This window comes from Hoplias malabaricus, chromosome 1 (assembly GCF_029633855.1).
Source record: "Hoplias malabaricus isolate fHopMal1 chromosome 1, fHopMal1.hap1, whole genome shotgun sequence".
In the NCBI taxonomy this organism is placed as follows: Eukaryota; Metazoa; Chordata; class Actinopteri; order Characiformes; family Erythrinidae; genus Hoplias; species Hoplias malabaricus.
The window spans coordinates 41,700,887-41,725,662 of record NC_089800.1 but is presented as its reverse complement, the minus strand read 5'-3'; the positions used below and the strand labels follow the sequence as shown (position 1 = coordinate 41,725,662).

The 24,776-nt window shown below is 39.3% G+C and overlaps 1 protein-coding gene across 2 annotated transcripts in view; it reads left to right on the top strand.

Moving 5' to 3' along the window:
- Window positions 1-24,776, top strand: part of sorl1 (sortilin-related receptor, L(DLR class) A repeats containing) — a 64,602-nt gene that overhangs the window by 18,297 nt on the left and 21,529 nt on the right. For both annotated transcript variants that reach the window (XM_066662677.1, XM_066662672.1), the window contains exons 6-16: window positions 2,105-2,285; window positions 12,859-12,960; window positions 13,243-13,409; window positions 16,242-16,434; window positions 17,209-17,326; window positions 19,940-20,013; window positions 20,376-20,464; window positions 20,969-21,147; window positions 21,741-21,927; window positions 22,860-22,988; window positions 23,858-23,943. In XM_066662677.1, the coding sequence (XP_066518774.1) occupies window positions 2,105-2,285; window positions 12,859-12,960; window positions 13,243-13,409; window positions 16,242-16,434; window positions 17,209-17,326; window positions 19,940-20,013; window positions 20,376-20,464; window positions 20,969-21,147; window positions 21,741-21,927; window positions 22,860-22,988; window positions 23,858-23,943 (1,505 nt within the window). The remainder of the gene's footprint in view (window positions 1-2,104; window positions 2,286-12,858; window positions 12,961-13,242; window positions 13,410-16,241; window positions 16,435-17,208; window positions 17,327-19,939; window positions 20,014-20,375; window positions 20,465-20,968; window positions 21,148-21,740; window positions 21,928-22,859; window positions 22,989-23,857; window positions 23,944-24,776) is intronic.

The following is a 24,776-nucleotide window of genomic DNA, read 5'->3' as shown; positions in this document are numbered from 1 at the left end:
GCCATCTCAAGTACAGCTGGGCGCGCCACCCTCTAATTAATGTCTGAATGTGTCTGGCTAGACTGGTTTCACTTCATGTGCTGGAGTGGCATGCTGAGAGGGTGGCAGGAGATCATGTCGCTCAGCAGTGTCCTCTGGGTAATGACTCGAGTGCAGGATCTATTCTCACACTGTGTTGATAAATCATTTGCCTGGTTCAGCTGCTTACACACATTGGCTTTCATATTTCTGTATACTAGAAACAGACTGTGTGTATTGAGTACATTTTAATTCTTTGGATGGTGGCAAGTACATTTCAATAAAAGAAAGCAGAAATGCTTTTATTGTCTTGGGCCTTGATTAAAAAACAACAGGCAGTCCAACAGCTGACTTCCTGCTACATCACTGAACAAAATCAGTTTTGTGACTTGTCCGATCAACATGTTTACATGCACTTGGGAAATCAGATAATGGGAAAACTCTGAGTTTACCTGAGTCCAGAAATAAACTGATTTCTGCTTTGTAACAGCCAGTAATATCCCAGAAAAACGGGACATAAACTTTGTGCTGCAGTTTTGGCAAAACATGGACCCACTTTACCTGTGAATATGGGTCTTATTTGGTAACACTTTAGAATAAGACTGCACTTATAAAGGTAAATAATGGTTTAAAACTGTGTATTAATTGTCGATAATTAGTTGTTAATGCATTATAATCCTTAATAATCAGTTACAACACATTGATAGAAAGAGCAACAGTGACCTGTTGTTTGCCAAGTAGTGAACCCACATCCACATACACTTTTAAACCTCAGATCATGCCAGATAATGATCTTACTTTGTGTTCTCCACCAGTCAAATATGTGTTAATCAGTTTAACCATTTAACGATTTACCCACCAACAGAATGTCATCTTATACATTAATGATAATGTGGTGTAGCTTAACATATGAAATGACTAAATTCACATTCCGAAGTCTGAGCTTATTCTTTCTCTTGATATTTTCAATAAGTTCTTTCATACATTTCAATATTAGACAAAAAAAAATGTTAAACAACTGTCTTTTACAGACAGAGTTACAGACCAAGACTTAGCTGCTGGACATGTATTTACTTAATGAATTTTCAGATACAGAATGGTGTGAGAACTTCAGAATATGAATAGGAAATGTTCTGCCAATCCAATAGAAATCTGGGTATGAAAAATCAGATTACTGAGCTAAAATCCAGCCCTTTTTAAACGTATCAAATCACATTTCTAGACCTTACACCAATCTCAGAAATCAGAGTATGCTGTTTACATAATAAGATGACTGCAGAAATCCAATTAAGAATAGATTATGTAGATAAGGGGGAATGTTTGATTCCTTTTATTTTTCGTATATATAACTTAAAACATGCATCTGCAGATTCCAGTACGATCATTTTATCACACTGCATGACAAAGATAAACCTCTTCTTTGTATATTGTAGGTTAGTTTTCCAGTTGCTTTATTTAGGTTTTGTGCATCCTTAACTCTATGAAGCTTTTTAATTTTTGATTAGTTTTTTAAGTACTGATCCTCTGAGTAGGCCTGCTTTAGCCTGGATCTCCACTGAAGACTTGTTGAGGGCACGTTAAGCTGTAAGCTTTTGTCTGCTTCTCACCCTGTTTTGAACTCGCTTAAGCCCCATTCGTGAAATTTATTTGTGGTAGGGTAGCAACAGTTGTGTGTATATTCGCCTTGGTCTAATCCTTTTATCCTTCTGTTACAAGCCTCAAGTGCCAGTCTCAACAAACAGCCCAATGTGTTTACAGAAGGAGGGTGGCTGGCCTTTGTGGCAGGGAGCTAGGGAGTAAATCCCCAAGCCTCCCCAGGCCCTCAGAATCCATAGTCCAAACCTTCCTATCTACCAGACTATGAACCCCCCAGGATCACTTTACTGAATTATTTATGAAGAGGGTGTTACGGCAGGTTGCCTGTGTGTTGCAGCATGGAGAGGAATGGGGAAAGCTGGTCTGATAAACTAGCAACCATTACTATTTGTTTCTGTATGATATGATATCTTTGTGCTGATCTCGTGGGTTGATGTGAAGTGTGGAGGGATCTTGTAGGTTAATGGAGGTCCTATGTGTTTTTTCTTAGGGGAGTGGAGCCATACGACAGCCCCACCACAGTCCTGGTCCAGAGACATGAGCCCCAGGGCGTCTCCAACATCCTCAGCAGCACCGACTTCTTTCAGAGTGAGCAAAACCGCCATGTCATCCTGGAAAGAGTGGATAGTTTCCAGCTCAGAGACAAGTACATGTTTGCCACCACCACCAGGGTAAGTTCAAATTTACCTTGTTGAATCAGCACTGACTGATAATTTTCTGCTGTTCTCTTTATCTATAAGAAGCTAATCTTAATGGACATTTAATATCTTCATGTATTTAACCACATGTCTGTTTATCTTTTTAATTGTTTAAATATTTCTAAAGTAAGATTTTGATTATTCAGTTATCATCAGATATTTTGTGAGATAACTTGATAACTAATATAAAAAGTAGTGACAGTCCTGATACTAATTGCTTGGTTGTTCTCCTTCCCTAAGAGTCCTTAGGCACAGAAAACAGTTGGATAAATGATCGCTTATAGATGATAAACCCTTTAGGGATTTCTGGTAGTTTTTTGTGCGGTGGAGCTTTTTCCTGAATGCTTGTGATGTGGCGGAAGCTACACTGCCCTTCACTAGACACGAAACAGACTTTTGGTTGAAACAGAAACTCTGCTTGTTCCTTTTTGTTATGTTTTTGTAATGACTAATGGAATATGATTTGAATATTTTATTAACTGTGTCACCTTGGGCAGTTGTAGAAAAGGCAGCTAGCAAATAGTCATTTAGATCATATTTGCACATTATTTTACACAGCATGTTTAGAGCATCATTGTTTTTTGCTTTTGTTTTCATTTTAAACATTACTTAATTAGAGGCACATGTTTGTCTGTTACAACGGTGCAGTTGGTATCACTAATTGAGAGCAGCACTATGAAGCTCTAAGCTTGATGGGGTCATATATTGCTGCAGTAGAAGGACAGTTGTGTCCAGTAGAGCTGTAATCAGACCTGAAATATTGGTGTAAACCTGAATACAGACCTGTCAGACAGAATACTCTCAAAACTCAACCTAAACTACATCACTTAAGCTTTGAGTTGTGAACATCAAAATTTGGCCTGAAATTGACCTGAACTAGTCAGTTATAACAAGATGCAATGAATAAAATCAGACAGAATATACCTTAATATATTACAAATAAGTGAAATGCTGAAGAATTTGGAAAACAAGACCAAGTTAGGTTTACCTCCTTTTTTGTGTAATTATTTATCAAGCGGTGCTGTAGAATGTTCTGTAGGATGATTTTTATTACTGTTCTCACACTGTGCAGCGCTGATACAGAATGATGTTAACATTCATTTGTTTAATCCTGAACTTTTAAATCCTCTATTTATTTACAAATCTCATTATCAAAAACGTTTCTTAAAAAATGTCTAAAAATGCAATAAATATTTATTTATTAAAATAATATAATATATAATATTTATTTCAAAACAAATCGACAAGATGGTTAGTATTGTCACTGAAAAGCTTAATTCTATATATTAAATATAAATACATTTAGAAATGAATGCCTGCGACACAAAACATAAATAAATAAAGTACTGAGACAAATATGTTTACCGTTGGTGTGTTGTCTGATTCTACTACATCTCTTCATGCACACACATACTGTCTACTAAGTCACTCTGTTGTAAATTGTGCAGAATGAGGCCTGACAATTTCCTGCTGTAATAGACATGGAGTTCCTGGGAAAAGACCTCATCTTGATGGAAGCATATGTCTCTCCAAAATACTAATAAGCTTCTGTATCAATGGTACCTTCACATATATAAAGATTGGGCTGGACAGTATTTCAAAAACAATGTATATGATTTTTAATTCATATTTCACTATCTGTCACTGACTGACGCTCATTACAGGGCACTGCCTTCGATTCCATCGTGACCCTGAAATGTATGAAGTAGTTACAGAACATGAATGAATGAATGTTGCACATGGCCACTATCTGAACATTATTAGAACAGTTCTTTTCCATTTTTAACATAATTGAAAATTTCAGCTTTATTTTTCTTTTGAATTACAAATATATATTACAGATATAATGCAATGAAATTTTTAAATTCTTTAGCACTAACAAATGCAGTTCTTTTAGCTGCCCTCTTCTTTTTTTCTGAATCGATTTGCTGTTCATTTCTTGTGTATAAATTTTCCCACAGACGCAGACTTTGTGGACCTTGGTGCTAAATTCTGTCAACAACATTAGCCTATGACTCCAGCTTAGCAGATTTAAAACTGTTTTAAGGTAATGAAAGTAAGCAGGAAATAATAAAGTAAGGAGTAAACAAAACAGTAACATCAGGTTTGTGAAAACTAAACCTGAAATTTGAACCTGACCTGAGCCCAAGATATATTTGGAAAATGACACCATACAGGATTCAGACAAACACGTCAAGCTTTGTTATCCAGTTTTGTTAGTAAGAGGTGTGACTACAGGTTTCTGTTTTAACAAAACCGAGTACATTTACATTATATGGCCAAAGATTTATAGACACTTGTATAGAGATCCATGGCATTATGTGAAAGGGCATTAAAGATGTTTTCAGAACGACTCCACTCACACATACACATTCAGGGAAATGTGTGTGTGTGTGTGTCTATAGATGAGGTTCTTGGCTACTTATACTGCATGTACCGAGGCTGTAAATGAAGTTCTTCACTAGGCTTATATCAATATATAATTATGATAGACTGCCATATGTGTATTAATTGTGTCTTTCTCGAGACTGTTATTCATAGGTTTTATTTTTTGACCTTGCTTAAGAAGCATGCAGCTCTGTAGAGTGTATGGGCCACAGAAACAGCCTGAAAATAGCCTGATTTCAAAAGGTGTAGGATCAACAGCATTTCCCCTCTGTGTTCTGTAAGACACCACTGAATTTTTTGCCCTTCTGTAGCGACTCTCTGGCTCTATTCAGCATTGAATGCATCTAACCTGACCTTTCTATATGTGGATGAGGCTTCTGAGAAAGCCTGCTTCAGTGCAAAAATTCTTTGGCCCTGCTTTTGAGAGTCTTAGCTTCAGCATACATGGCTTTTCTCCAAACTCTCACCTCCTGTCCAAATTTTAAGCCTGTAAGAAAGCTGAAATTCTTCTGGAATTCACTGCAATTCACTTGCGAGTAAAACAATTAGGTTTTATTTTGTTTATGACTTTGGGATCATATGTCAGTGTGTTATATTTACCAGCATTCAGCCTTGAAGTGTTTATGTATCCTAATTTCAGTGGTTAATCATTCTCTTCTGTGTTTGCTGGCTCTTAACCAAGCTTGACCTGCAGCAAATGTTTTGACTGCTAAAATAAATGTTTTAAACTCACTGCTTGAACTCTATGCATCACTGGCTGGTCTGAGCGGTTGTTGTTCTGTCCACTGGTGAAGCAGTGTGGTCTCTGACCTTGATAGTGGGTGAATGGTCTTAATAAATATTGACAGGACAAAGTTAAGTCTGAATATTATTTTGAGCTCTGTATATAGCAAAAAGATTGTTCTAGGATATTAATACAAAAGTATGTACAGCAGCTCACCGCCCAATCAGAGAACTGTTCAGTGATCTGGTTCTCATTACTAATTCATTTTATGTATTTTAGATTTTATAAGTTTGTTTGCTTTGTGCTTTCCTAAATATTGCATCTCTTGATGCACATGACTTGTTCCTTATTGTGTTTTTTTTCTTATCCTTGCTTTGTCTTTGGATTTGCCTGTGTTTTTCCCGTTCTTCGACCTTGGAGTGTTTACTTTTTGCTCTGTGAATTCCCTGAATATTAAAGCCGTTTCCGTTGCTTAAAATCTGCAGTTGTCTGGATATTCATGTTGCAGTAGTTTCACTCAGCACACCTAAAGGCATTTTATCTTTAAAATGTAAGCAGTTAAATTGAAAACAAAGCTCTTATCATGATTTTTTTTTAATGTAGTTTAATTAAAAATAGCTTAGCTGCTTGTGTTAGCATAAAATCTGCTAGCCACTGCTAGGCTAACTAGCCCCAAAGCACAAGTGAAAGATAATTATAGAAAAAATATAACATGTTCTTAGCGATTAGGCCTTACCCACTGTTTGTATTGTTTCCTTCTACATCCCTGCTTGTGAATATATATATTGACAAACAGATATATATATATATCTTTAATCCCCCCATGATTCTAGATCTATTTTGTCAAGCTTGATTCCTTTTTAAGTTTTCAGCAATATAGCTCAATTTCTGTTGTAACTCTAATATATACTGTTGCAAATAAAAGTCTAGAATTCCTTTCACACATGCACGGTAACCGAGAAATTTTCCTGACTTTGACAGGAGAAGCTGACTGTGTGAACGCCAACATTTGTAGTGTTCGTCCTTGACTTTATGCTGTACATAGTACACCTCTGGTAAAGTGAGCCGCTAATGTTCTGGAGAATTGTGATGTATCTATTGCACACACTGCACAAGGGTTGCCCCATGTCTAAAGCTTTAAGGTTTAATAACCCAGAGTGAGATTTTCAGTGTCAGAAGTGTGAATGGACAGCTCAGGAAAATCTCCTGACCTGATTCTCTGGTGTTTCTTCAGAGTTCATATGTGAAAATGGCTGAGATGAGAATAAGAAATGTACATCATCACCCAGTGTACTAATTTTGCATTGAAGAACAGAATGGCACAGTTTTCTAAAAAGAAAAATTTAATCATGTTGTTGTCGCATCATGAGAGACAGGTGAGAATGGGGATGGTTCTATGGAAGAGGGCAAAGAAGGGGCAGTTCGTCCCTGGGTGTTGCAGATCTGGAGGCTTTTAATGAACTTGTTGCTTGGTCTCCCTGGGGTGTTCTAACCACTCATGCATCACTTACTCCTGGTTCAGTGGCCCGAGCTGCCATATGGTCATGTTGTCAGCGCTATGCTCCATGTGCTCATGCCAAGGAGCGCTAGTTGCACACATGTATTCAGAACTGCTTGTGGGGGTGTTTCATAACTGTTCTTTTGTTTGGAGCTGTTTGTGCAATGGTTAATAGTTACGTTAGCAGATGTGGTTGTGGGTCATTTAAAAGGTTCTGTCTGTCTGTAGCAGAGGGAAACAATGATTATAATTCTCTAAAATGTATGAAATACACACACACATTCAATTCCCTCATGAATTTGCACTGGAAATCTCCTTTATGGATTTGACTGTTTGCCTTCATGACCTGATAGGCTAACAGCAGGATAATCGCAGCAGGGTTTTATTGAGTACACAAGTCCCTGTGGTGCCTAGCGTTTGTATTTATACAAGATAATGTCACAATGACTGGGGATATTAGGTCTCTGACTGGGTCGAATAGACAAATACAAGCATCCTGGAGCAAACTGCTTTGTGGGGTGGGAGTTTATCAGCAGGGCTGGATCTGCTCTGAAGGGGATATCTGCTGACAGACTTGCTGAAGTCTTGAAGGATCTGAGGCTGTGGGTGGCCTTCCACTGACCCCTCTTGGCCTGAGCTCACCAGAGCTCCTCTCTCTGACAGTCTCTCTTTTTGCCAGCTTCAGTACAATTTCACAGTGTGTCAAGACTGGAAAGAGTCACTCACCAATCACAGTACATCAGTGTCTCTGCATAATATCTCTCTCTCTCGTTCTCTCTCTTGCTCTCTCTCTCTGACTCTCTTGCTCTCTCTCTCTTCCTTACTTTCTCATACACTCTCCCCACTTTCCCCTCCACTCCTATCTTCCACCCAGCTAATAGGATTACTGTAATGAATATCACAAGCGCTTTTGGCAGCGAGAAAGCTTCTTAGCGTAATTAAAGCCCCAGAAATGGAGGTTTCTTTCGTCTTTGGGTTTTCTCCACAAAGCAGTGATGAGATCCATAGTAATAATTAAGCCTGCCCCCACCCCTCCACCCTCTCGTGGTCCTTAGTCCTCTGCAGTTCTTTTCAATGATAAGCCGCTTTTTCAGTGTAATATGAACTTTGATAAAGAAGTCTTCTCACGCCTTGCAGTTTGAGCCATTTCCTCAGGCTTTGTCACATTCCAGTGTCGAGGAAGTGGAGGTGGAGCAAGAAAAGAATCATTAATTACTGTAGTTTCAAATTTGATTGTACAGTTTGGGGCAGTATGCAGACCACAAATACTTAGTAAATTATGTGAGTCTTGAAATATCCTATGAGACAGTTATCAGCAAAAAGGTTTTAAGATAAAACGATACACCATTTTAATGGAACCCTGTCTGGTAACACATGTAAGCCTTAAAGTGGGGGAGGAGACTGTTTTCTGGTTGGTTTATGTTCGGAAGCTCTGTGTTTCATGGTGGGAAAACGACAAAGTAAAATTTTTCCTAGGGTTTTTTTTTTTTTTTTTTTTACACTATTTGAATTACCACAGAAACTCGTTTGGTACTCGAGTTGTTTAGCTTTGTAGTACTTTATGCCTGTGATTACTTTCATGCAGTTGGCACACTCTCTCAATTTACTCAGTTGCATCTACAGCAAAATAAGTAAACATTATCCGCCTATGGAGAGTGAATAGAGCAATATACTCGTCTCAGTTCATACTTTTCAATGTTTGGTGGTCTCTTCATTGTCTAAAATCCTCCAAAATGCTGCTTTTCTGCCATGAGTAGGGAGAAATAGCCTAGAATTAAGCCTCGGGCTGAGACTTTTTTACTCATTTACAGTAGGGCTTCATAAACACAAAAGATTGGTTTTGAACATGCGTACTGGAGAGCTAGCAGATGGTGAGGAAATATGAACGTGGCCTTTACACTAAATTCAAAAGGCAAGTTGTAAACAACAAGTATTAGTTAAATATTTTGTAAAATATCACAATATGTAGGTTGCCATGTTGCTGTCGAAGCACACACTGTGGATTGACGTCAGATGTTTTCAGTGGTAGTGGAACTTCGCTCTTGAACATACAGAACCATTGTTCAACTTTTCAGTTTGAAAAAGAACACAACATGGAAATGAGAGTGGGGCAAAATGATTGGTTGTGTTGTGGAAACTTATGGAAACATTCTACGCCTACAGACTTCTGGACTTTACATAGTTGACCCATAGCTACTGATTCCACTGATTCTGCAGTGACTGCTAAGACAGTACTTTCAGTACACTGTGAAATGAATTAAGCTTCTTGCTAATTTTGATAAACTGTGATGGTTATTATGTTCCGAGCTTTATAATCAATCCTCTGTCACTGAGGTTTTGGGCTTCTCTTCATGTGTGCTGTCCAACTTTTGTGCTGCCTTCTTTGTACTAAACCGATAAATCAAAATTTATTAACCTGGGTCTACACATAGTTTTTGTGGAATTTTAGGCCTCAGAGCTGAGAATGTATAATATTCGAGAGAACATAATTTGCATATCAGAAATCTTATTCAAATATTGGAAAATTCTGACCCATCCCTAGAAGGTACGGTTCAACACTATTATTAACATTTGCTAGCAGGGCAGCTACATTGGGACAGAGGCCTGTTAATTGAACTGGCAATACTCAGGTCCCTATATATACACACACACACACAGAGAGGCACACATTTTCACACACCCGGTCCATGCTGTGGAGTGGATCTACAAGCCAATATTTCTGCTTGTGAGTCAGGCTTGCTGAAAGATGGCTGAGATTTCCAGCACAGTAAGACTCTTGTTTTCCAGATAAATGCCTCCCCCACAACGAAAGGGAGAGTGCTTCCAAGAGCCAAATATGCATAAAGCTTACAAGAATCAGCTCCATTCATGCTGGCAGACCAGTTGGAATTTGAAAGAAATTTCTCTCCGGTTGGCTGCTGCCGTAGATAGTAGATTTGGGCCACGCCTATATTCATATGCCTCTGTAGGGGTGCAAGAAATAACTGTGTGCTCAATGAGAGTGGTTAACCTGGTGGACACTCTGGAGTGTGAAGAGAAGGTCAGATAAACATGTTTGTCAGCTGGGTGCTAATGGACCTCTTCTCTGTGTAACTCTAATTCACCCCTTCCCGAAGCATAAAAAAAGACCTGGACAGCTGCTGTTTTTATAAAGCTTTTCTGATAACTGGAACTGAAAAGGGGCTTCTCATTATTTTGTTATCAAGGTATGCTCCAGATATTTCCCTCAGTTTTTGTGCTCTTACACAGACTGACTTAAATTGTATTCACTTCTTTGTGGGCCCAAATGTTCTAATTACTAATCCCAAATCTACTTAATGAATTACTTTTGTATCTTTTACTGAATGTGAAAAGGATTGCTATATACTTTTATATCTGTTTAAAAATTTTAAGCTATTATATACATTTGTTCTAATACTTGTAATTTAATAAACTGCAATTTAAAGGCAACATTCACGATTGTAATAAAGTTCAGAATATGCTTCTTAACCATTTCCTAGCTCCCCAGTTTGTTTGCTTGAAACTTTTGCAGCAAGTTACAAATGAGCTTCTGTGGTAATTCAAACAGTGAATAAAAACTTACGAACAAGTTAAATTTCAGCTGTTTTTTTCTCTGCAAACATACCATTCCACCTTGAAAGACACAGAGCTTCTGAACCTAAACAAACCAGAGAGAACTGCTTTTCCCCACAATTATAGATGTTCCCTTTTAGAAAGGACATATTTTGAAAAATGACTGTTTCAGGGCATTAGCACATTAATTTGAGCATTTGGAGCTCATATCATCACATAAACAGGGAAATAATTACAACCCAGTCCGTTTTTTGAGGTCTGTAAATCTGAAATATGGGATACAATGAGTCATATTGATTTTGTGCGGTGTTTTACTTAGATAGCCGACACTTCATCGAACATGGCATAAATGAGAATGGAGAAAACAAATAAATTAAAAATGACTAAATTCCAGTGTTTCTGCGGTTTGGTTTAAACAGAGACTCGTACTGAGCAGGTGCTGAAATGGGTCGTTCTAAACAGGCTGTTTAGTCAGGGTAAGAAGTGTGCTGTGTTGTTTGATGTGGCATTGTGGCCAAAGCATGTCACAGATGTTTCATAAAGAATCCAGGGAACTGTTACCTTGTGGAAAAATGGGTGTACTAGGTCCCCTTTAATTTTGCTCTAAGCCTAAATATGACACATACCCCAGTCTTAACTTTAAACACAGAATTCAACCTAAACTTAATCTTAATGTAGTTGTTAAGCAGAAATCATTGTATTTTTCTATTTTACTATGATATGTATGTTTGCGGGAACCTGGGAGGGTTTTTGAGCTAGTTCAGCATATTTGGTGGGGTTGGGCATAGGAGGAGAAGTATGATCTTATTAAACTATCCCTGTTTATTAATAAACTGATTACCACAAAATTATTTCTCGGCTGTTTGAGCTCTTGCAGCTAATTTGTAGTGAATCAAGTGGATGGCAAGTGGAGGAACACAAAACCATAGTGTTTGTTTTCAGCAGCTTCTGGGCTACCCATAGCCCTTTTGGTTTTGCATATTCAAAACCAGCTCGAGGTCTTTGTATCTAGCTTGGCTCTGGATTGAGCCGTTGTCACCATGCCGCCCGCCAGCCCTTTCTCTTCGGTTCTCTCAGCAACGGTGGCCTGTTCCAGAAACACTCCTCTCACCCTTGCTGCACTCCTCAGGCCAGATTGTGTTTTGGCTGCCTGCGACAACACTGCAGTCTGTTCCTGGAGATGGCTGTTAACGGGCAGATAAATCAATACAATGGATGGCGTGCATCGGGCCTGAGAGAGCGGTGACGCTGTGTGCCGCCAGAGAACAGGAAGTGTTTCGCTGGCTCATCAGGGCAAATTCATTAATGCTAGGCCCACAGTTTGCAAACTGTCAAGCTTATGTCTCTGTCTGTGATTCGTACAGGGAAGGGGTGGGGGAGCCATCACCCTGTTATCCTCTACAACGTATGCTGTGTTCTTTGGCCAGGGTCTTCTCCAAGATCTTGTGGGATGAAATAAACCAAATTTAGAATTGATGGTGCCGCTCTCATTCTCACTCTGACTTTGAGATTTTTCTTGCTTCCCCCGTTACGGTGTGCCACCTCCCCATCTAGGCTTCTCTTTTATTACTCAGGGATAATAAGGTATCATCATTATATCTTTTTTGGCTACTTATTTTTCTTCCTTGGACTGTGGTCCTCTGTTTACAGCGAATGCTTTCAAAGCTAGGCTTCAGCCATTTGGTCCTCATGGCTGAGACTGATATTTGTTGTGGTGAGAAGTTTCTGATCCTGGCATCTCTTGACATTGCTCATTCTTCAGCTTTGGGGAAGAGATTGTATCTGCTGAAGGTTGTAGTACAAGGAAAAGGCTGATGCTCACCTGAGCTCTGAGAAGTAGAGGAGGGAGATAAATCTGAAAGAAAGAATTGCTGCTTAGACTGTTATATAGACATCTCAAAACTGCTGGGACAAAAAGGACACGGCAGAGTTGATATCCACAAGCTTGTGCTTGTAACTCATTAAAGACTAATTCTTTTCTCTTTCATCTTTGAGAGACAATTTTTTCATTCTCATTTATTTATTTTTTGTTGCTCATAAGCTTGATCAGTTATTTCAAATCACTCTAACTTGCTGTAGAAATAAGATCCTGATGAATATTTCATTCACTCTTTTGGCTTATATCGGCTGCCTTTCTTGTATCTTTTATTGCGGTATTACGTACTAGTTTATGGTGCCCTTCAGTATAATATAATTCAGTTGAAAAAAGTTCTCCCCTACGGCCTCATATTGTAGAGTTCCATAAACTTAAGTCATTATTGGTCATTATTAATCGTATTCTCTGCATTTACTGGCTAATATTAAGGAGACAGTGTGGGTCAAGGGGCTCCTTAATTTCCCCGAAACTTTGCATGTTTACGCAGGCCCTGCTGGGAAGCCACGAGTCACACTCTGTCCAACTGTGGGTCTCCTACAATCGGCAGCCCATGAGAGCAGCCCAGTTTAACACACGGCATCCCATTACTGTGAGTACTGCCATGTTATCTCAATTCAAAGAGTTGCTATTTTTCCTTCTCCCCTGATAAACACGGCAAACTAGTTAAAAACTCTGAACAAAACTTTATCCAACATAACATTATAATAAAATACTGCTTCTTTATATAAACACATATGTGTGATATCAGTTGAAGGTGCAGAAATGTTGTCTACCATTTAGAAATAATGAAATAATTATAAACCAGCTTTTGTTATAAATGACAACCATGATTTCTAAGGTCTAATCTGTGTTGAAACCTTGCTGTTTGCAGGAGTACTACATAGCAGATGCCTCAGAGGATCAAGTGTTTGTGTGTGTGAACCACAACAATGCCACACACTTATACATCTCAGACACCCAGGGCCTGGCCTTCTCTCTCTCACTGGAGAATATTCTCTACTACAGTCCTGAGGGCTCAGGAAGCAACACCCTTATCAGGTATTAATATTGTTTGTATGATCAAAGACATTTAACAATCCTACACTCCTCCAAATAAGTTACAAAGTGTAGTTTCTGCAGTCCTGAGCCTGGAGCAGAGCCAACAGAGGCTCTTTTCTCCCTATTACAGGTAAATGAAGCATGACAATGACGTTGAAGCGGTGATTTTATGTTAAAAATACTACCTAGTGTTCTTTAAACACTGAAATTGACAAAAATGACCATTATTTCCATTATAAAATGTTTATTATCATTATCACTATGTAGTTATTTACAGTCATTAGAAATATCATGTTTATCCAGTATGCTAATGGGCTGTTTTTGACAGAATTATGTTGTTCAGTTTCATATGATGGAATCATTCTTTGTGTATTGTTTCCCTCTGATTTAGTTTAAGTCCTTAGCTAGGTCTCCTCATCCCAAAAGCAGGGAGCGTTTATTTCTTTGGAAGCAGAGTCCTTTTATTGCATCTTTTCAGAATACTGCTAATACAAAGACACAGGACAGCTCAACACACTTGGAGGAGAGCAAGCTAACAGATGCTCATGTTGGCTCGCGGTTGGCCTGAAGAGGCAGTTTTTCCCACCTAATTAGAGTGAAACCAGTTATGCCCTGTTGCACTCCTGGCAATGGATGACTGTGGTATTGCAGGGGATCAGACTATGATCCTGGATGATCACCCAGAGCCAAGGCTTAGACTGTTGCGCCACCCAGGAGCTCATTCTCTGCTTGTTTTAATGAGTTGAAGTGAGAAGTAATTAGGATACAATTACTACATTCTTTCGTCACGGCTAATAACAAGTCCCACCTCTAAGGTTTAATGACATTGTACCAAGTATCCCTTCCTGCTTTATTTCAGACTTGGAACATTTTCCTCAGCTTGGTTTATTCCAGCAGAAAGTGTTCTGCAAGCCAGTGGCAGCGAGACTTTTGGGATCTGCTTGGCTTTCACCATAAGTAGCTTATAAGTAAGACCGCAAGGTCTTGTGTCTGTAGCTTTCACTCTACTCTTCACGGTCCCAGCACAGAGCAATCCTTCATCCCTGCTCTGCTGCCACACTGTTTCCCTGCAGCAGAGGGAGGGAGCTTACACTGGGCCAATGGGCCAAGCCCCTGATCTTCAGTGCAGCCACCCTTCTGCAGCACCAGTGCCTGCAGTGTAGCTTGCACTGGTGATATTCTAAATGTACCCCTCATTCAGCAGAACAGAATGTGTCTGTATATACAGGACCAAAAGATTAAAATCACTAATAAAATATAGTTGGGAGGTGTATATATACAGTACAATAGAGTAAAAATCCCTTTGTCAAATGTTACTAAATAGTAACCCTCATATCACAAATCACAATTAACAGTTAATATCAGTTAATCACAAATAAACTCACTCATTTATTTGCTCTGATTTAACCATAAATAAACTTTTTCCCTCATTTATAACGCAATGCAATTTTCTATGTCAATGGACAAAATAAGCTTACTCAAATGTATTTGGTACCTTCAACATGTACATGTACCAGTGGCGGATGCTGGTCTTTCAGGGAGGGGAAGCTCAATTTCGGCCTACACCATAAAATGTGTCGGTTTATTTATACGTAAATTCTACCCTCCGTTACTTTTCAAGAAAATGATCTGTGATCCTGTCGTACCAACAAGGCGTCTTTTCCAGGGACTTGACTGGTGTCCTCTCAATGGCCAGCAGAGCTTGGCTGCTTAAACGGCCTTGGCCCATGTGAAGTGTGTCCGCCTGTGAGTGCTTTGTGACGGTGGAGGGGCTCAGCAGCACCCGCTGGACAGAAACTGCGATAGAAGTCAGAAAGAGTGATAGAAGTCAGTCTCCAAATACAAGCAGCTACAACAACCCACCAGAAATAGAAGCTCGATTTGTCGCTAGTCGTTTTTAACAAAGAAAATGCCGCTAAGGGGTTTAAGAAAGTCTCCTGTTCAACTCAGAACAGAATGAAAATGTAATGCTCTCACGGATCACTACACCAATGGATCGCTGATTTGCTCATTTCGCTGTCAATCAAAAAGTGATTCAGCCTCAGACAGATCATCCAATCATCATGAAGAAGCTGAGCTTCCGGGCCAGGCGAGGACAGCCCACTGCCCCATAGACCCCAAGAGACACTGAGGGTCCGATGGGCAGGACAAACCCCAGCATTTATCTAATGACTCGTCTCATTTTGCTGCACTTCGCTGCTTCACTATTGAACTCTGTGGACGCTCAGCGTCCACACTGTTTAAATCACTGCGGGAATGATTGAGAGGAAAGCCGCGTCTTTACCAGCGATAAGAAGCTGATTCTGAACAAAAGTTGAGCGTGTTGTAGTGCATATTTATTCAATGACATGTACACACAAACAGGATAAATTTGATCACTTAATTTTTGACATTTTAGAGGAAGCTGAACTTCCCTTGCAGTCTTAGAGCAATCGCCACTGACATGTACATAGTATCATGTCAACATAATATGAAATGTACATACAGCCAATGAACTAATGGCTACATATTTCGACTTTGCTGCAGTTTTAGTCCCTTGCCCCTTCCATTACCATTATATTTTGTTAGGAGAAGATTCCTTGCTGTTGCTTTAGTTAGTTTGCTCTTTGAATATATATCCATAGTCATTTTACAAGCATCATTCAGTATAATTTGCTAAGGCAACTTTCAATGCTATATTGATAAATTGTGTAGTGCGTACTGACTTTACAATTTCAAAATCATCCATAATTCAGTCATAAATGGTGAGTGAAATGGTGAGTCAGTCCATGCTACATTAGGAATTATTTAGTTTTTTTAAAATGTGTGTGTGTGTGTGCGTGCGCTTTGCAGGTACTTTGCCAATGAGCCGTTTGCTGACCTTCATCGTGTAGAGGGCCTAAGGGGTGTATTTGTGGCCACACTCATAAATGGTTCAGTCAGCGAAGACAACATGCGGTCGGTTATCACCTTTGATAAAGGGGGCACCTGGGAGCTGTTGCAGCCACCTGCGGCCGACAGTCTCGGGGGAACCATCGTCTGCCAGGTACTCCGCCTCTAATAAATAATACAGTATTTTATTATTTATTTTCTATTCTAAATTAAGACATATTGGAACAGGCCTGTCACAATTATTCAATAATCAATAATCATCTGAGCACAATTACTGCAGCTGATTAGTAATATTTAAGTTGATTGCAGTTTTAACTAATCCTTAGCTTAACTGATATAGCATACTGTATACAACTAAACAGATTATTAGGGTCCAATCCCACTAAAATGACATAACATTATGAGATTTTATATAAAACCCATAGTATATTATGCACTATTTAAAAAAAAAACAATCAATGATTAAAAAAAATCTTGCCACATAAGTAGAAGGCTGAAGTGAGAAAACTCAGACCACAGCTCTAAGCGGAGGCTTGTAGAATTTGCTGTATGTGGAGAGGCTTGTATATGTGGTGGGGGTGGGGGGGGGGTTGTTTTGTGGGAGGAAGTGATGGTGGTTGTGTTTGTTTATGAGCTGGTTTTGTGAGTACAGAGTAAGCCTAGTTCATCACCTTATTATAGTGGGCCTTTACTGAAGAGTTCCTGTTGACAGTTTAAATGGGTTTAGATTAAAGTTTAGATTAAACTCATTCTTTTTGACTGTTAGTGGTTACCATTTTTACGAGAGACACGTTTAGCCTGTGGTCCTGACTCTTTCTTTTATATTTTGTCCTCTTGTGTTGCTCTTCTAATACTTTTCTTTCTTTCTTTCTTTCTTTCTTTCTTTCTCCCTCTGTAATTTACCTCTTTTGCTCCTCTCTCTCTGTAGCTCTCTAAAGGTTGTTCTCTGCACCTGGCTCAGCGTTGGAGTCAGCTGTTGAATATTCAGTTGCGCAGGATGCCCATTTTGTCAAAAGAGTCTGCACCTGGCCTCATCATGGCAACAGGTGGGTCACATGACTAGCCCTCCTCCTCCTCCTCCTCCTCCACACACAAACACACACACACATATATATATATATATATATATATATATTTATATATATATATATATATATATATGTGTGTGTGTGTATGTGTGGGTGTGTGTGTTGGGTATTTTGAGCTTCTCACACCAGGCAGTGTGTAATGATAGGGGGAAATACAAGTTGCTCCTCCTTATGCTCACCTCTTTTACCCCTTCCCAAATACATTGATTTTCTCTCTCTCACTGTCTGGAAGTCTCGCTTGTCCTTTGTGTTTTTTTTGTTTTTTTTAACTCTCCCTCCACTTTTGCCTGCAGCAGCCAGCCCTTTAATTAAATGATTATTAGGTAATGGGCAGTGAGGGTTGAGGAAATGAGTGGGGGTTTGTGGAGATGTCTGCCCTCTCTAGGCACTATCGCTGCAACACAGATGTGCTAATTATTACTGGTTCCGCCACTGGCTAATTAACACATACACTTTCACACATACACAGGCGCAGACACACAAACACACTGTCTCGCATGTCTTTCCAGCAGTCTGCAGAAGCACTTCCCAACAGTTCAGCATTTCATTAAAAGACTGCAAAACTCAAAGGTGTGAAAATGCATTCTTGATGAAACAGAAACTCTTAAATGGAGCTTGCTCATTCTACGGTCTGGCGCAGCTCATGCAAGCAGCATAGACTTTCCTTCAAGGAGCATGAAGAGGAACAGCACAGTTTTCAAATGAATAACATTGTGCTAGGGGGATTCTGAAGGTAGAAGCTGATAGAGCCTTACTTAGCCCACACAAGCATATGGGCAGTGTATGATGACATACAAAATACCCTTCTCTTTCTTATGCAAACTAATTTGATGCAGGCTGCACAAAAAACTGAGGGGGTGAACAGGAAAACTTGTTTAATTTATTACATGTCCAACTGACTGCATGTTCTCTTTAACTTAGTAAAGCATAAGCACCTCACTGCACAGTGACATTTTCACTCTTTACCCAAAACTCTCCCCTTCACCAAGTGGGCAGAGTGAAGGCAAATGCATGTGAACCAGTGTCTGCATTTTTTAAAATTGCGACTAATACAACAAAAGTGGGAAGCTCAACACGCTTGGAGAAGAAAGGTAACAGCTAAGTTTTGTTATTTAAGCTAACTCTTTTAAAAAAAAAAAAAGGTGGAGTTATTTTGGACTTCCAGTCCAAAAACATGGAGGGTAGGTGAATTGGCTTCTGTCTAATAACTGTCCTGCTGTGTGAGTGAATGAGTGTGTATGTGTGAGTGAATGGGTGTGCGCCCAGATATGGATTGGCACTCTGTCCTGGGTGAAATCCTAGTGCCCGATGCAGTCCTCCAGGTGGACGGTTGTTCCTGGTCGAGAGTACGCTGTGCGCGTTTGGCTGCCGCTTCTCGCCAGTGTGTGGATTGAGTATTCTGAGCAGTGTGGATTTTAAAGCATCCTTGGGTATCTAGAAAGGCGCTATATAAGTGTAACGATAGATAGATAGATAGTTTTTTAGTTAAGGTGATGGTTGTGTTCTATATAGAACTATTTCCATTCTGCAATGGCTATTCTCTGATGTAATGGTTCTTCATACTAATGGAAAAAAATGTTAATATGGATCTATGTAGCACCTTTATGAAAACCTGTCTGTTTCAGGGTTCTACTGCTGTTACCAAGTCCAGCTTGTTACAACAGAACATCACATTTAGTGCTGTGTAGAACCATTTATGCCACATTCTCCATGAATCTGAAGCACCATTTTACCATGAAGCTAGTTCTATACAGAACTCAGGGTTCTAAGTACAATGATCGATTTTTTTTTGTAGGCCAAAATAAGGTCAAAACTCTTGGGAAAATAACAACTTTTATTTACACCACTGAACTTTCCTTTTCTGATTTTTCTTGAGCATTTAAATAGATAAATTATTTGGCTGTGCCTTTTAAGCCTTGTATCACACAAGCAAAGACAGCGCAGTGTGTTTTCTTCACACACTTTCCCTATGTATTTTGTTCATTTGTGAGAGAAGTGTGATGTTTTTCTGTATGTTCCTCTCTTTGCCTGTGTGTGTGCGTGTCTGTTTTTTTTTTTTTTGGTTGTTTTTGTTTTGTTTTTTTCCTTCCCGTCTGTGGTGTGTTAAACACGCCTTAAACAAGTCTGACTAAACAAGTCTGACTGAAGTTCCTTTTAGCAGTGGAGAAGTTCAGGTTGAACTTGTAACCTAATATGAACACTGACCTTTCTCAATTTCTTTTCTATTTTTTGTCCCTCTCTTTTCTTTTATATCTTTATACTTCTGTCCTTTCATTTTCAATATTTTTTGGCATTTATTTTTTTTTATTTTATTTTTCCCCTTTTGTTCAATGTTCTCATCTTTTTCAACTAATATTATCTTTCTAATAATTTTTATATTTACGCACTTTTTATTCCAATTCTTTCTTTTTCTTTATATTTGTTTATTTCCCCCTATCTCTTTCTTACTTTTTGCTTTTTCATTTTTTATTCTTGTTTTTTTTTTCGTACTTGTCCCATTTTTTCCCCTCTGTTGTCACTTTCTTTTCCTCTGTCTTGTGCCTTTCTGTTAATCTCTCTCTCTCTCCTCAGGGTCTGTGGGAAAGAACCTGGCCAACAAGCCCAATGTGTACGTGTCCAGCAGTGCAGGGGTCCGGTGGCGAGAGGTACTGAAATGCCCCCTGACCACATCACAGTCCTGAGTCATTATGAGCTCAGCTCCAACACCAGGGCTCTGAATGATATATCAGCAGCCAGTGTAGCATCCTTTGAAAAATGCGTGACTATAATGTATATCAGTTACTGTACAGTACTGGAGTTACAGTCAATAATTATATAACCCAGCTCTCCAAATGATCAGTTAGGGTACAGCAAAAGGAAATGCAACAAAAAAAAATATATACAACTATTCTAATTTAAAACTCATGAAACTAATGATGTACACAGCCCAAAGAACACAAAGTGGGTTAAGGAAATTTTATTAACTTTAAGCAGTTTAATTTAATTTATAAATGAACCATTTCTACAGGCTCTGGCTGGTCCTCACTTCTACACCTGGGGGGATCACGGCGGGATCCTGATGGCCATTGCTCAGGGTGGCTCCACGAGAACGCTCAAGTGAGTCATTATATGTGGTACTTATTTACGTTTATGTGCCTGCAGCATTTGTGTACAGTTAACACTATCATTTCCTACATTAGCACCTGATTCAGCTCCTCAAATAACACCCTGTGAAATATGAATCCAGAGTGGTAGATCAGGACAAACAGATCTGCTGTGCTGATCTTTTGAATGTTAGAGTGTCTATAAAATGAACTTTACCACCCACAGATATAAGCACAGGTCTATTGTTTTATTTAAGTTAAGATGACATAGGCTACATGTACTTTGCCAGTCACACTCTTAATGGCCATTTTAGATCTGTGTATAAGCACTGTCTGATGGGAAACCAAAACAGGTTTTTTTTTTTTTTTTTGCATAGCAGTAATATGACCCTTTCTTTTCAAAGTAGATGGTACCTATCCAGGTTAAGTGACAAAAACATCAGACACTGAAGATTTGTGTATGAAATAACAGACTTTTGTTGACCTGCTTGTCATTACCTGTGTTCACCTTTACCAGGTTCAGCACCAATGAGGGTGAGACATGGACGGAATTCCAGTTCTCTGAGCAAGAAGTGTATGTATACCAACTGTTAACGGAACCAGGTGAAAAGAGCACCATCTTCACCATCTTTGGCTCCTACGCTGACCAGAAGCACAGTTGGCTCATCTTGCAAGTCAATGCCAGTGATGTGCTTGGTGAGATTACTCGGATTCACCCAGGGTTTTATTTTTGTTTAGATGCACAGCACTTAGAATAGAAGTCAGGAATCACTTCATGCAAATATTTTGTTTATATTACACTTTGATTTTATTGTTTATATGTAAAGAATGTTTGGATATGTATACGTTTTAGGAGTCTGGGGTGTTCTCCCTGTGTCCGCGTGGGTTTCCTCCCATGGTCCAAAAACACATTTTGTTAGGTGGATTGAATACTCAAAAGTGTCCATAGGTGTGAGTGTGTTGCCCTGTGAAGGACTGGCACCCCCTCGAGAGTGTGTTCCTGCCTTGTGCCCAGTGTAGGCTCTGAACCCATGGACTACAGACTTTATGCACATTTATAGACTTGTAAATGATACATTGGAAAGGATTTAAAAAAGTAAAAGGAAGCTATGAAAAGATTATTAATATCCTCTGTTAATATGTGGTAGTTGTCAGCTTTGGAATTTAATTAACACTTGTAGTAGTTTTTGTTTGATTGCTTTCACTGGGCAGGCTTTGACTTGCATTCTGTTCCGGACTATTTTGAGTGCTGAAGTAGTGAAGTGTGTGTGTGTGTGTAATATGTCCAGGCGTGCCATGCTCTGAGGGTGATTATAAGCAGTGGTCTCCGTCTGATGAGCATGGGAATGGCTGTCTGCTTGGTCGAGAGCTCGTCTACAATCGCCGCACGCCCCACGCGACCTGCTTCAATGGCCAGGACTTTGACCGGCCGGTCACTCTGTCCAACTGCTCCTGTACACGGCAAGACTACGAGTGGTGAGAGGAGACTACCTCTTTCCCAACATTAGAATATGACAATAACACTGTGGTGTCTGATCCTGGCTCTAAAGGATCCCTACAGCTTTACTTTTTTTTCTACCACACCCATATTTAGCTCATGAAGAAGGGTGTGGCACTTATTTGATGAGTTGAGAATAAAGATGATGCAATACCAATTTTTAAAAAAATGTAACCCTCACAATTCCCCCCTCCAATTTTTAGCCTTTCTTATCACAGTGTTACCAAGCTGAGAGGATGAAGGCTAGCACATGCTTCATATGAGATATGTGAAACCAACTAGAACGCCTTTTCAGATCACTGTTCAACTCAAAACATTTGCAGAAGTAAACAAACCCTATTTCGTTACATACTTCAGGAAAAAGACAGACACTGCCTTGCATCACACTGAGTGATGTGGAGAAAGGTGTTTTTTTTTTTTTTTGGTTTGGGTGTGGGGGTGGGGGGGGGGTTTGCTCAAAATGTGGTATTGTGCCTCCCAAGTGGAATTTTCTAAGCCTTGGTTCTATCATAGACAGATTACATGTTCACTCCCTGCTGAAGGCTCAGCCATCCAAGACAGCATAATTAGTCTCTTTCTCTCTCACTCTCTAAAACAAAATGTTACAGAATTTCCTAAAAAAATTGTTCCTACATCAACCTGAAGGATATTGGATGTCACCTCAGTGAATGCATATCCATTATTCCATGGCCAAGTTCTAGTGAGGTATTACACCCCTCTATCAGACCTATGGCTTAGGACTCAGTGGCTTAAAGCTCATGTACAACTTCTCACCAATCTCTCTAAAAGAGCACATTTAAGTATTCAAAATTCACTACCTAGTGTCCACAAACAATTGGACATGTGTCTGAATGCTCCTTTTAATCAATATTTCAACAGTGCTCGTGTTTGTTCTCTCCTTATCTTTTAGTGATTATGGCTTCAAGTTGAGCGAGGACCTGTCTCTGCAAGTGTGTGTGCCTGATCCAGAGTTTTCCGGCAATTTATATGCCCCTCCAGTGCCCTGCCCAGTGGGCACAACCTACCGCCGCAGCAAAGGGTGAGAAAACATCATTGTGGTTGTAATAGTTTTACTGTCTGAGTGGTGATAATATCCTTACATCTCCAGGCAGTAAGCTGAGTATCAGTAGTCCATCAGCAGCCTGCCTTATTGGATATGCCAGCACACTTCCATGCTGCATCACTCACTGCTTGATTATCTGCAGTGGCTAAAGCTGGACGACTTACATAGCACCTAAATTATGCATCATTAAAGACATCGATTATGATAAATCTGTTTGACGATATGTTATAGGTAGAGGTACACCCTGAAATGTACAAAGCCAATTGATGGCGATCATGACATCAAGTTCTAAGGATGTAATACATTTTTTGGCATCATGACAAAACAAAAAATATCTGTTTAATAAATAATTGTAACTTCGTATCAACAACAAATTAATTTAGACTTTCCTTTGTCTTGTTTGCAAAAAATTGTCCCAGAAATTATTCCTGAAAATTAAATTAATATACTTAATGTTTGTTTTTCCCCACACTTCCTGTTGCATACATTTTATAAAGTGTAGCATCTGTTTTTGCCCTATTCTCTATATGAACAGGTCAGCGGTATGATACATGTAATGTCTTATAAAGTTGATTAAGATGAGAGATTGGGTTTGTTGTGATACAACGGAGATGACCTTAATACTCCTAGTATATTTGTCTAGCACGAAAGACACGATGTCTTATCAAAGCAGGAGTTTCTTTTTCTTGAACAATAGCAGCACCTAGTGTCAAAATAAGGGAAAATGTTTGTGCATCGGTGAAAGTCAAAAATATATCCTGATTTCTGATTAAAAAATAAATAAATTTAGATGTTCATAAAATATTTATTCTCTGTAACTGCAATGATGTTTTCTGTGGCTGTAGGTATCGGAAAGTCCCTGGGGACAGCTGCAGTGGTGGAGATGTGGAAGCTAGGCTGGACGGAGAGATGCTGCCGTGTCCTGTCGGAGGTCAGAATCACTGCAGTGGCTTTGTTTCACAAAGCAGAGCTTTCTCTGTTAGCTCCCAGAGCTACCAAGCAGTAGAACCAAAATAAATTGGAACACACTTAAAAAAAAGAAAAGGTGGCAAATTTTGCTGTTAGAACCGTTTCTGGTATTGAAAGGAACCTTTCTATAGAAGGCTCTTTATGCCATTGTGTTCACAAGTGACCTCTACTTGATGTGAGGGGTCTTGGAATAGTTTTTATGTCAAATTTAATGCAGATATTCCATAAACTTAAAAGGGGTTCTGCTCTATTAAATGGTTCTTTAAATACCATCACTCCATTGACTATTTTAACCAACAAAATGTTGGTTAATATGGCGATGTTCTGTGTTTTCTTTAGCCCTGGATGAGCTATGTGACTTATACCTCTAAAGTGTCCATAGAATATATGTAAAAATATCACTGTAAATCTTGAACATTTAATTCTCAGAAGCCTGCAGTAGATGCAAGTCATTCACACAGTGTGTATACACAGAGCCAGCCTTGTCAGGGAGTCTCACTGCAGGTTGCTTCTCGTCTGCCTCCCTGAGATAACACTGCCCTTTCTCAAAGTGAGAGGCCAGGGGCAGGTGATCGAGTGCTTCTCTGACAGACCAATTATTTCAGCAGGTGTTTTCTGTCTAAGGGACCAGAGATAAGGCACTTACCCACACTGCCTCCTCTGTTTTCTACATTAAGCAGCCAAGCATTTAGGGGGGAAAAATGTTGGCCTCTTCATTGTTTTGCAGGGTCAGAGTAAAAGCTCTGAGACATCAGACTGAAAGCAAATAAGGAAACCCAGACATCAAAAATAACA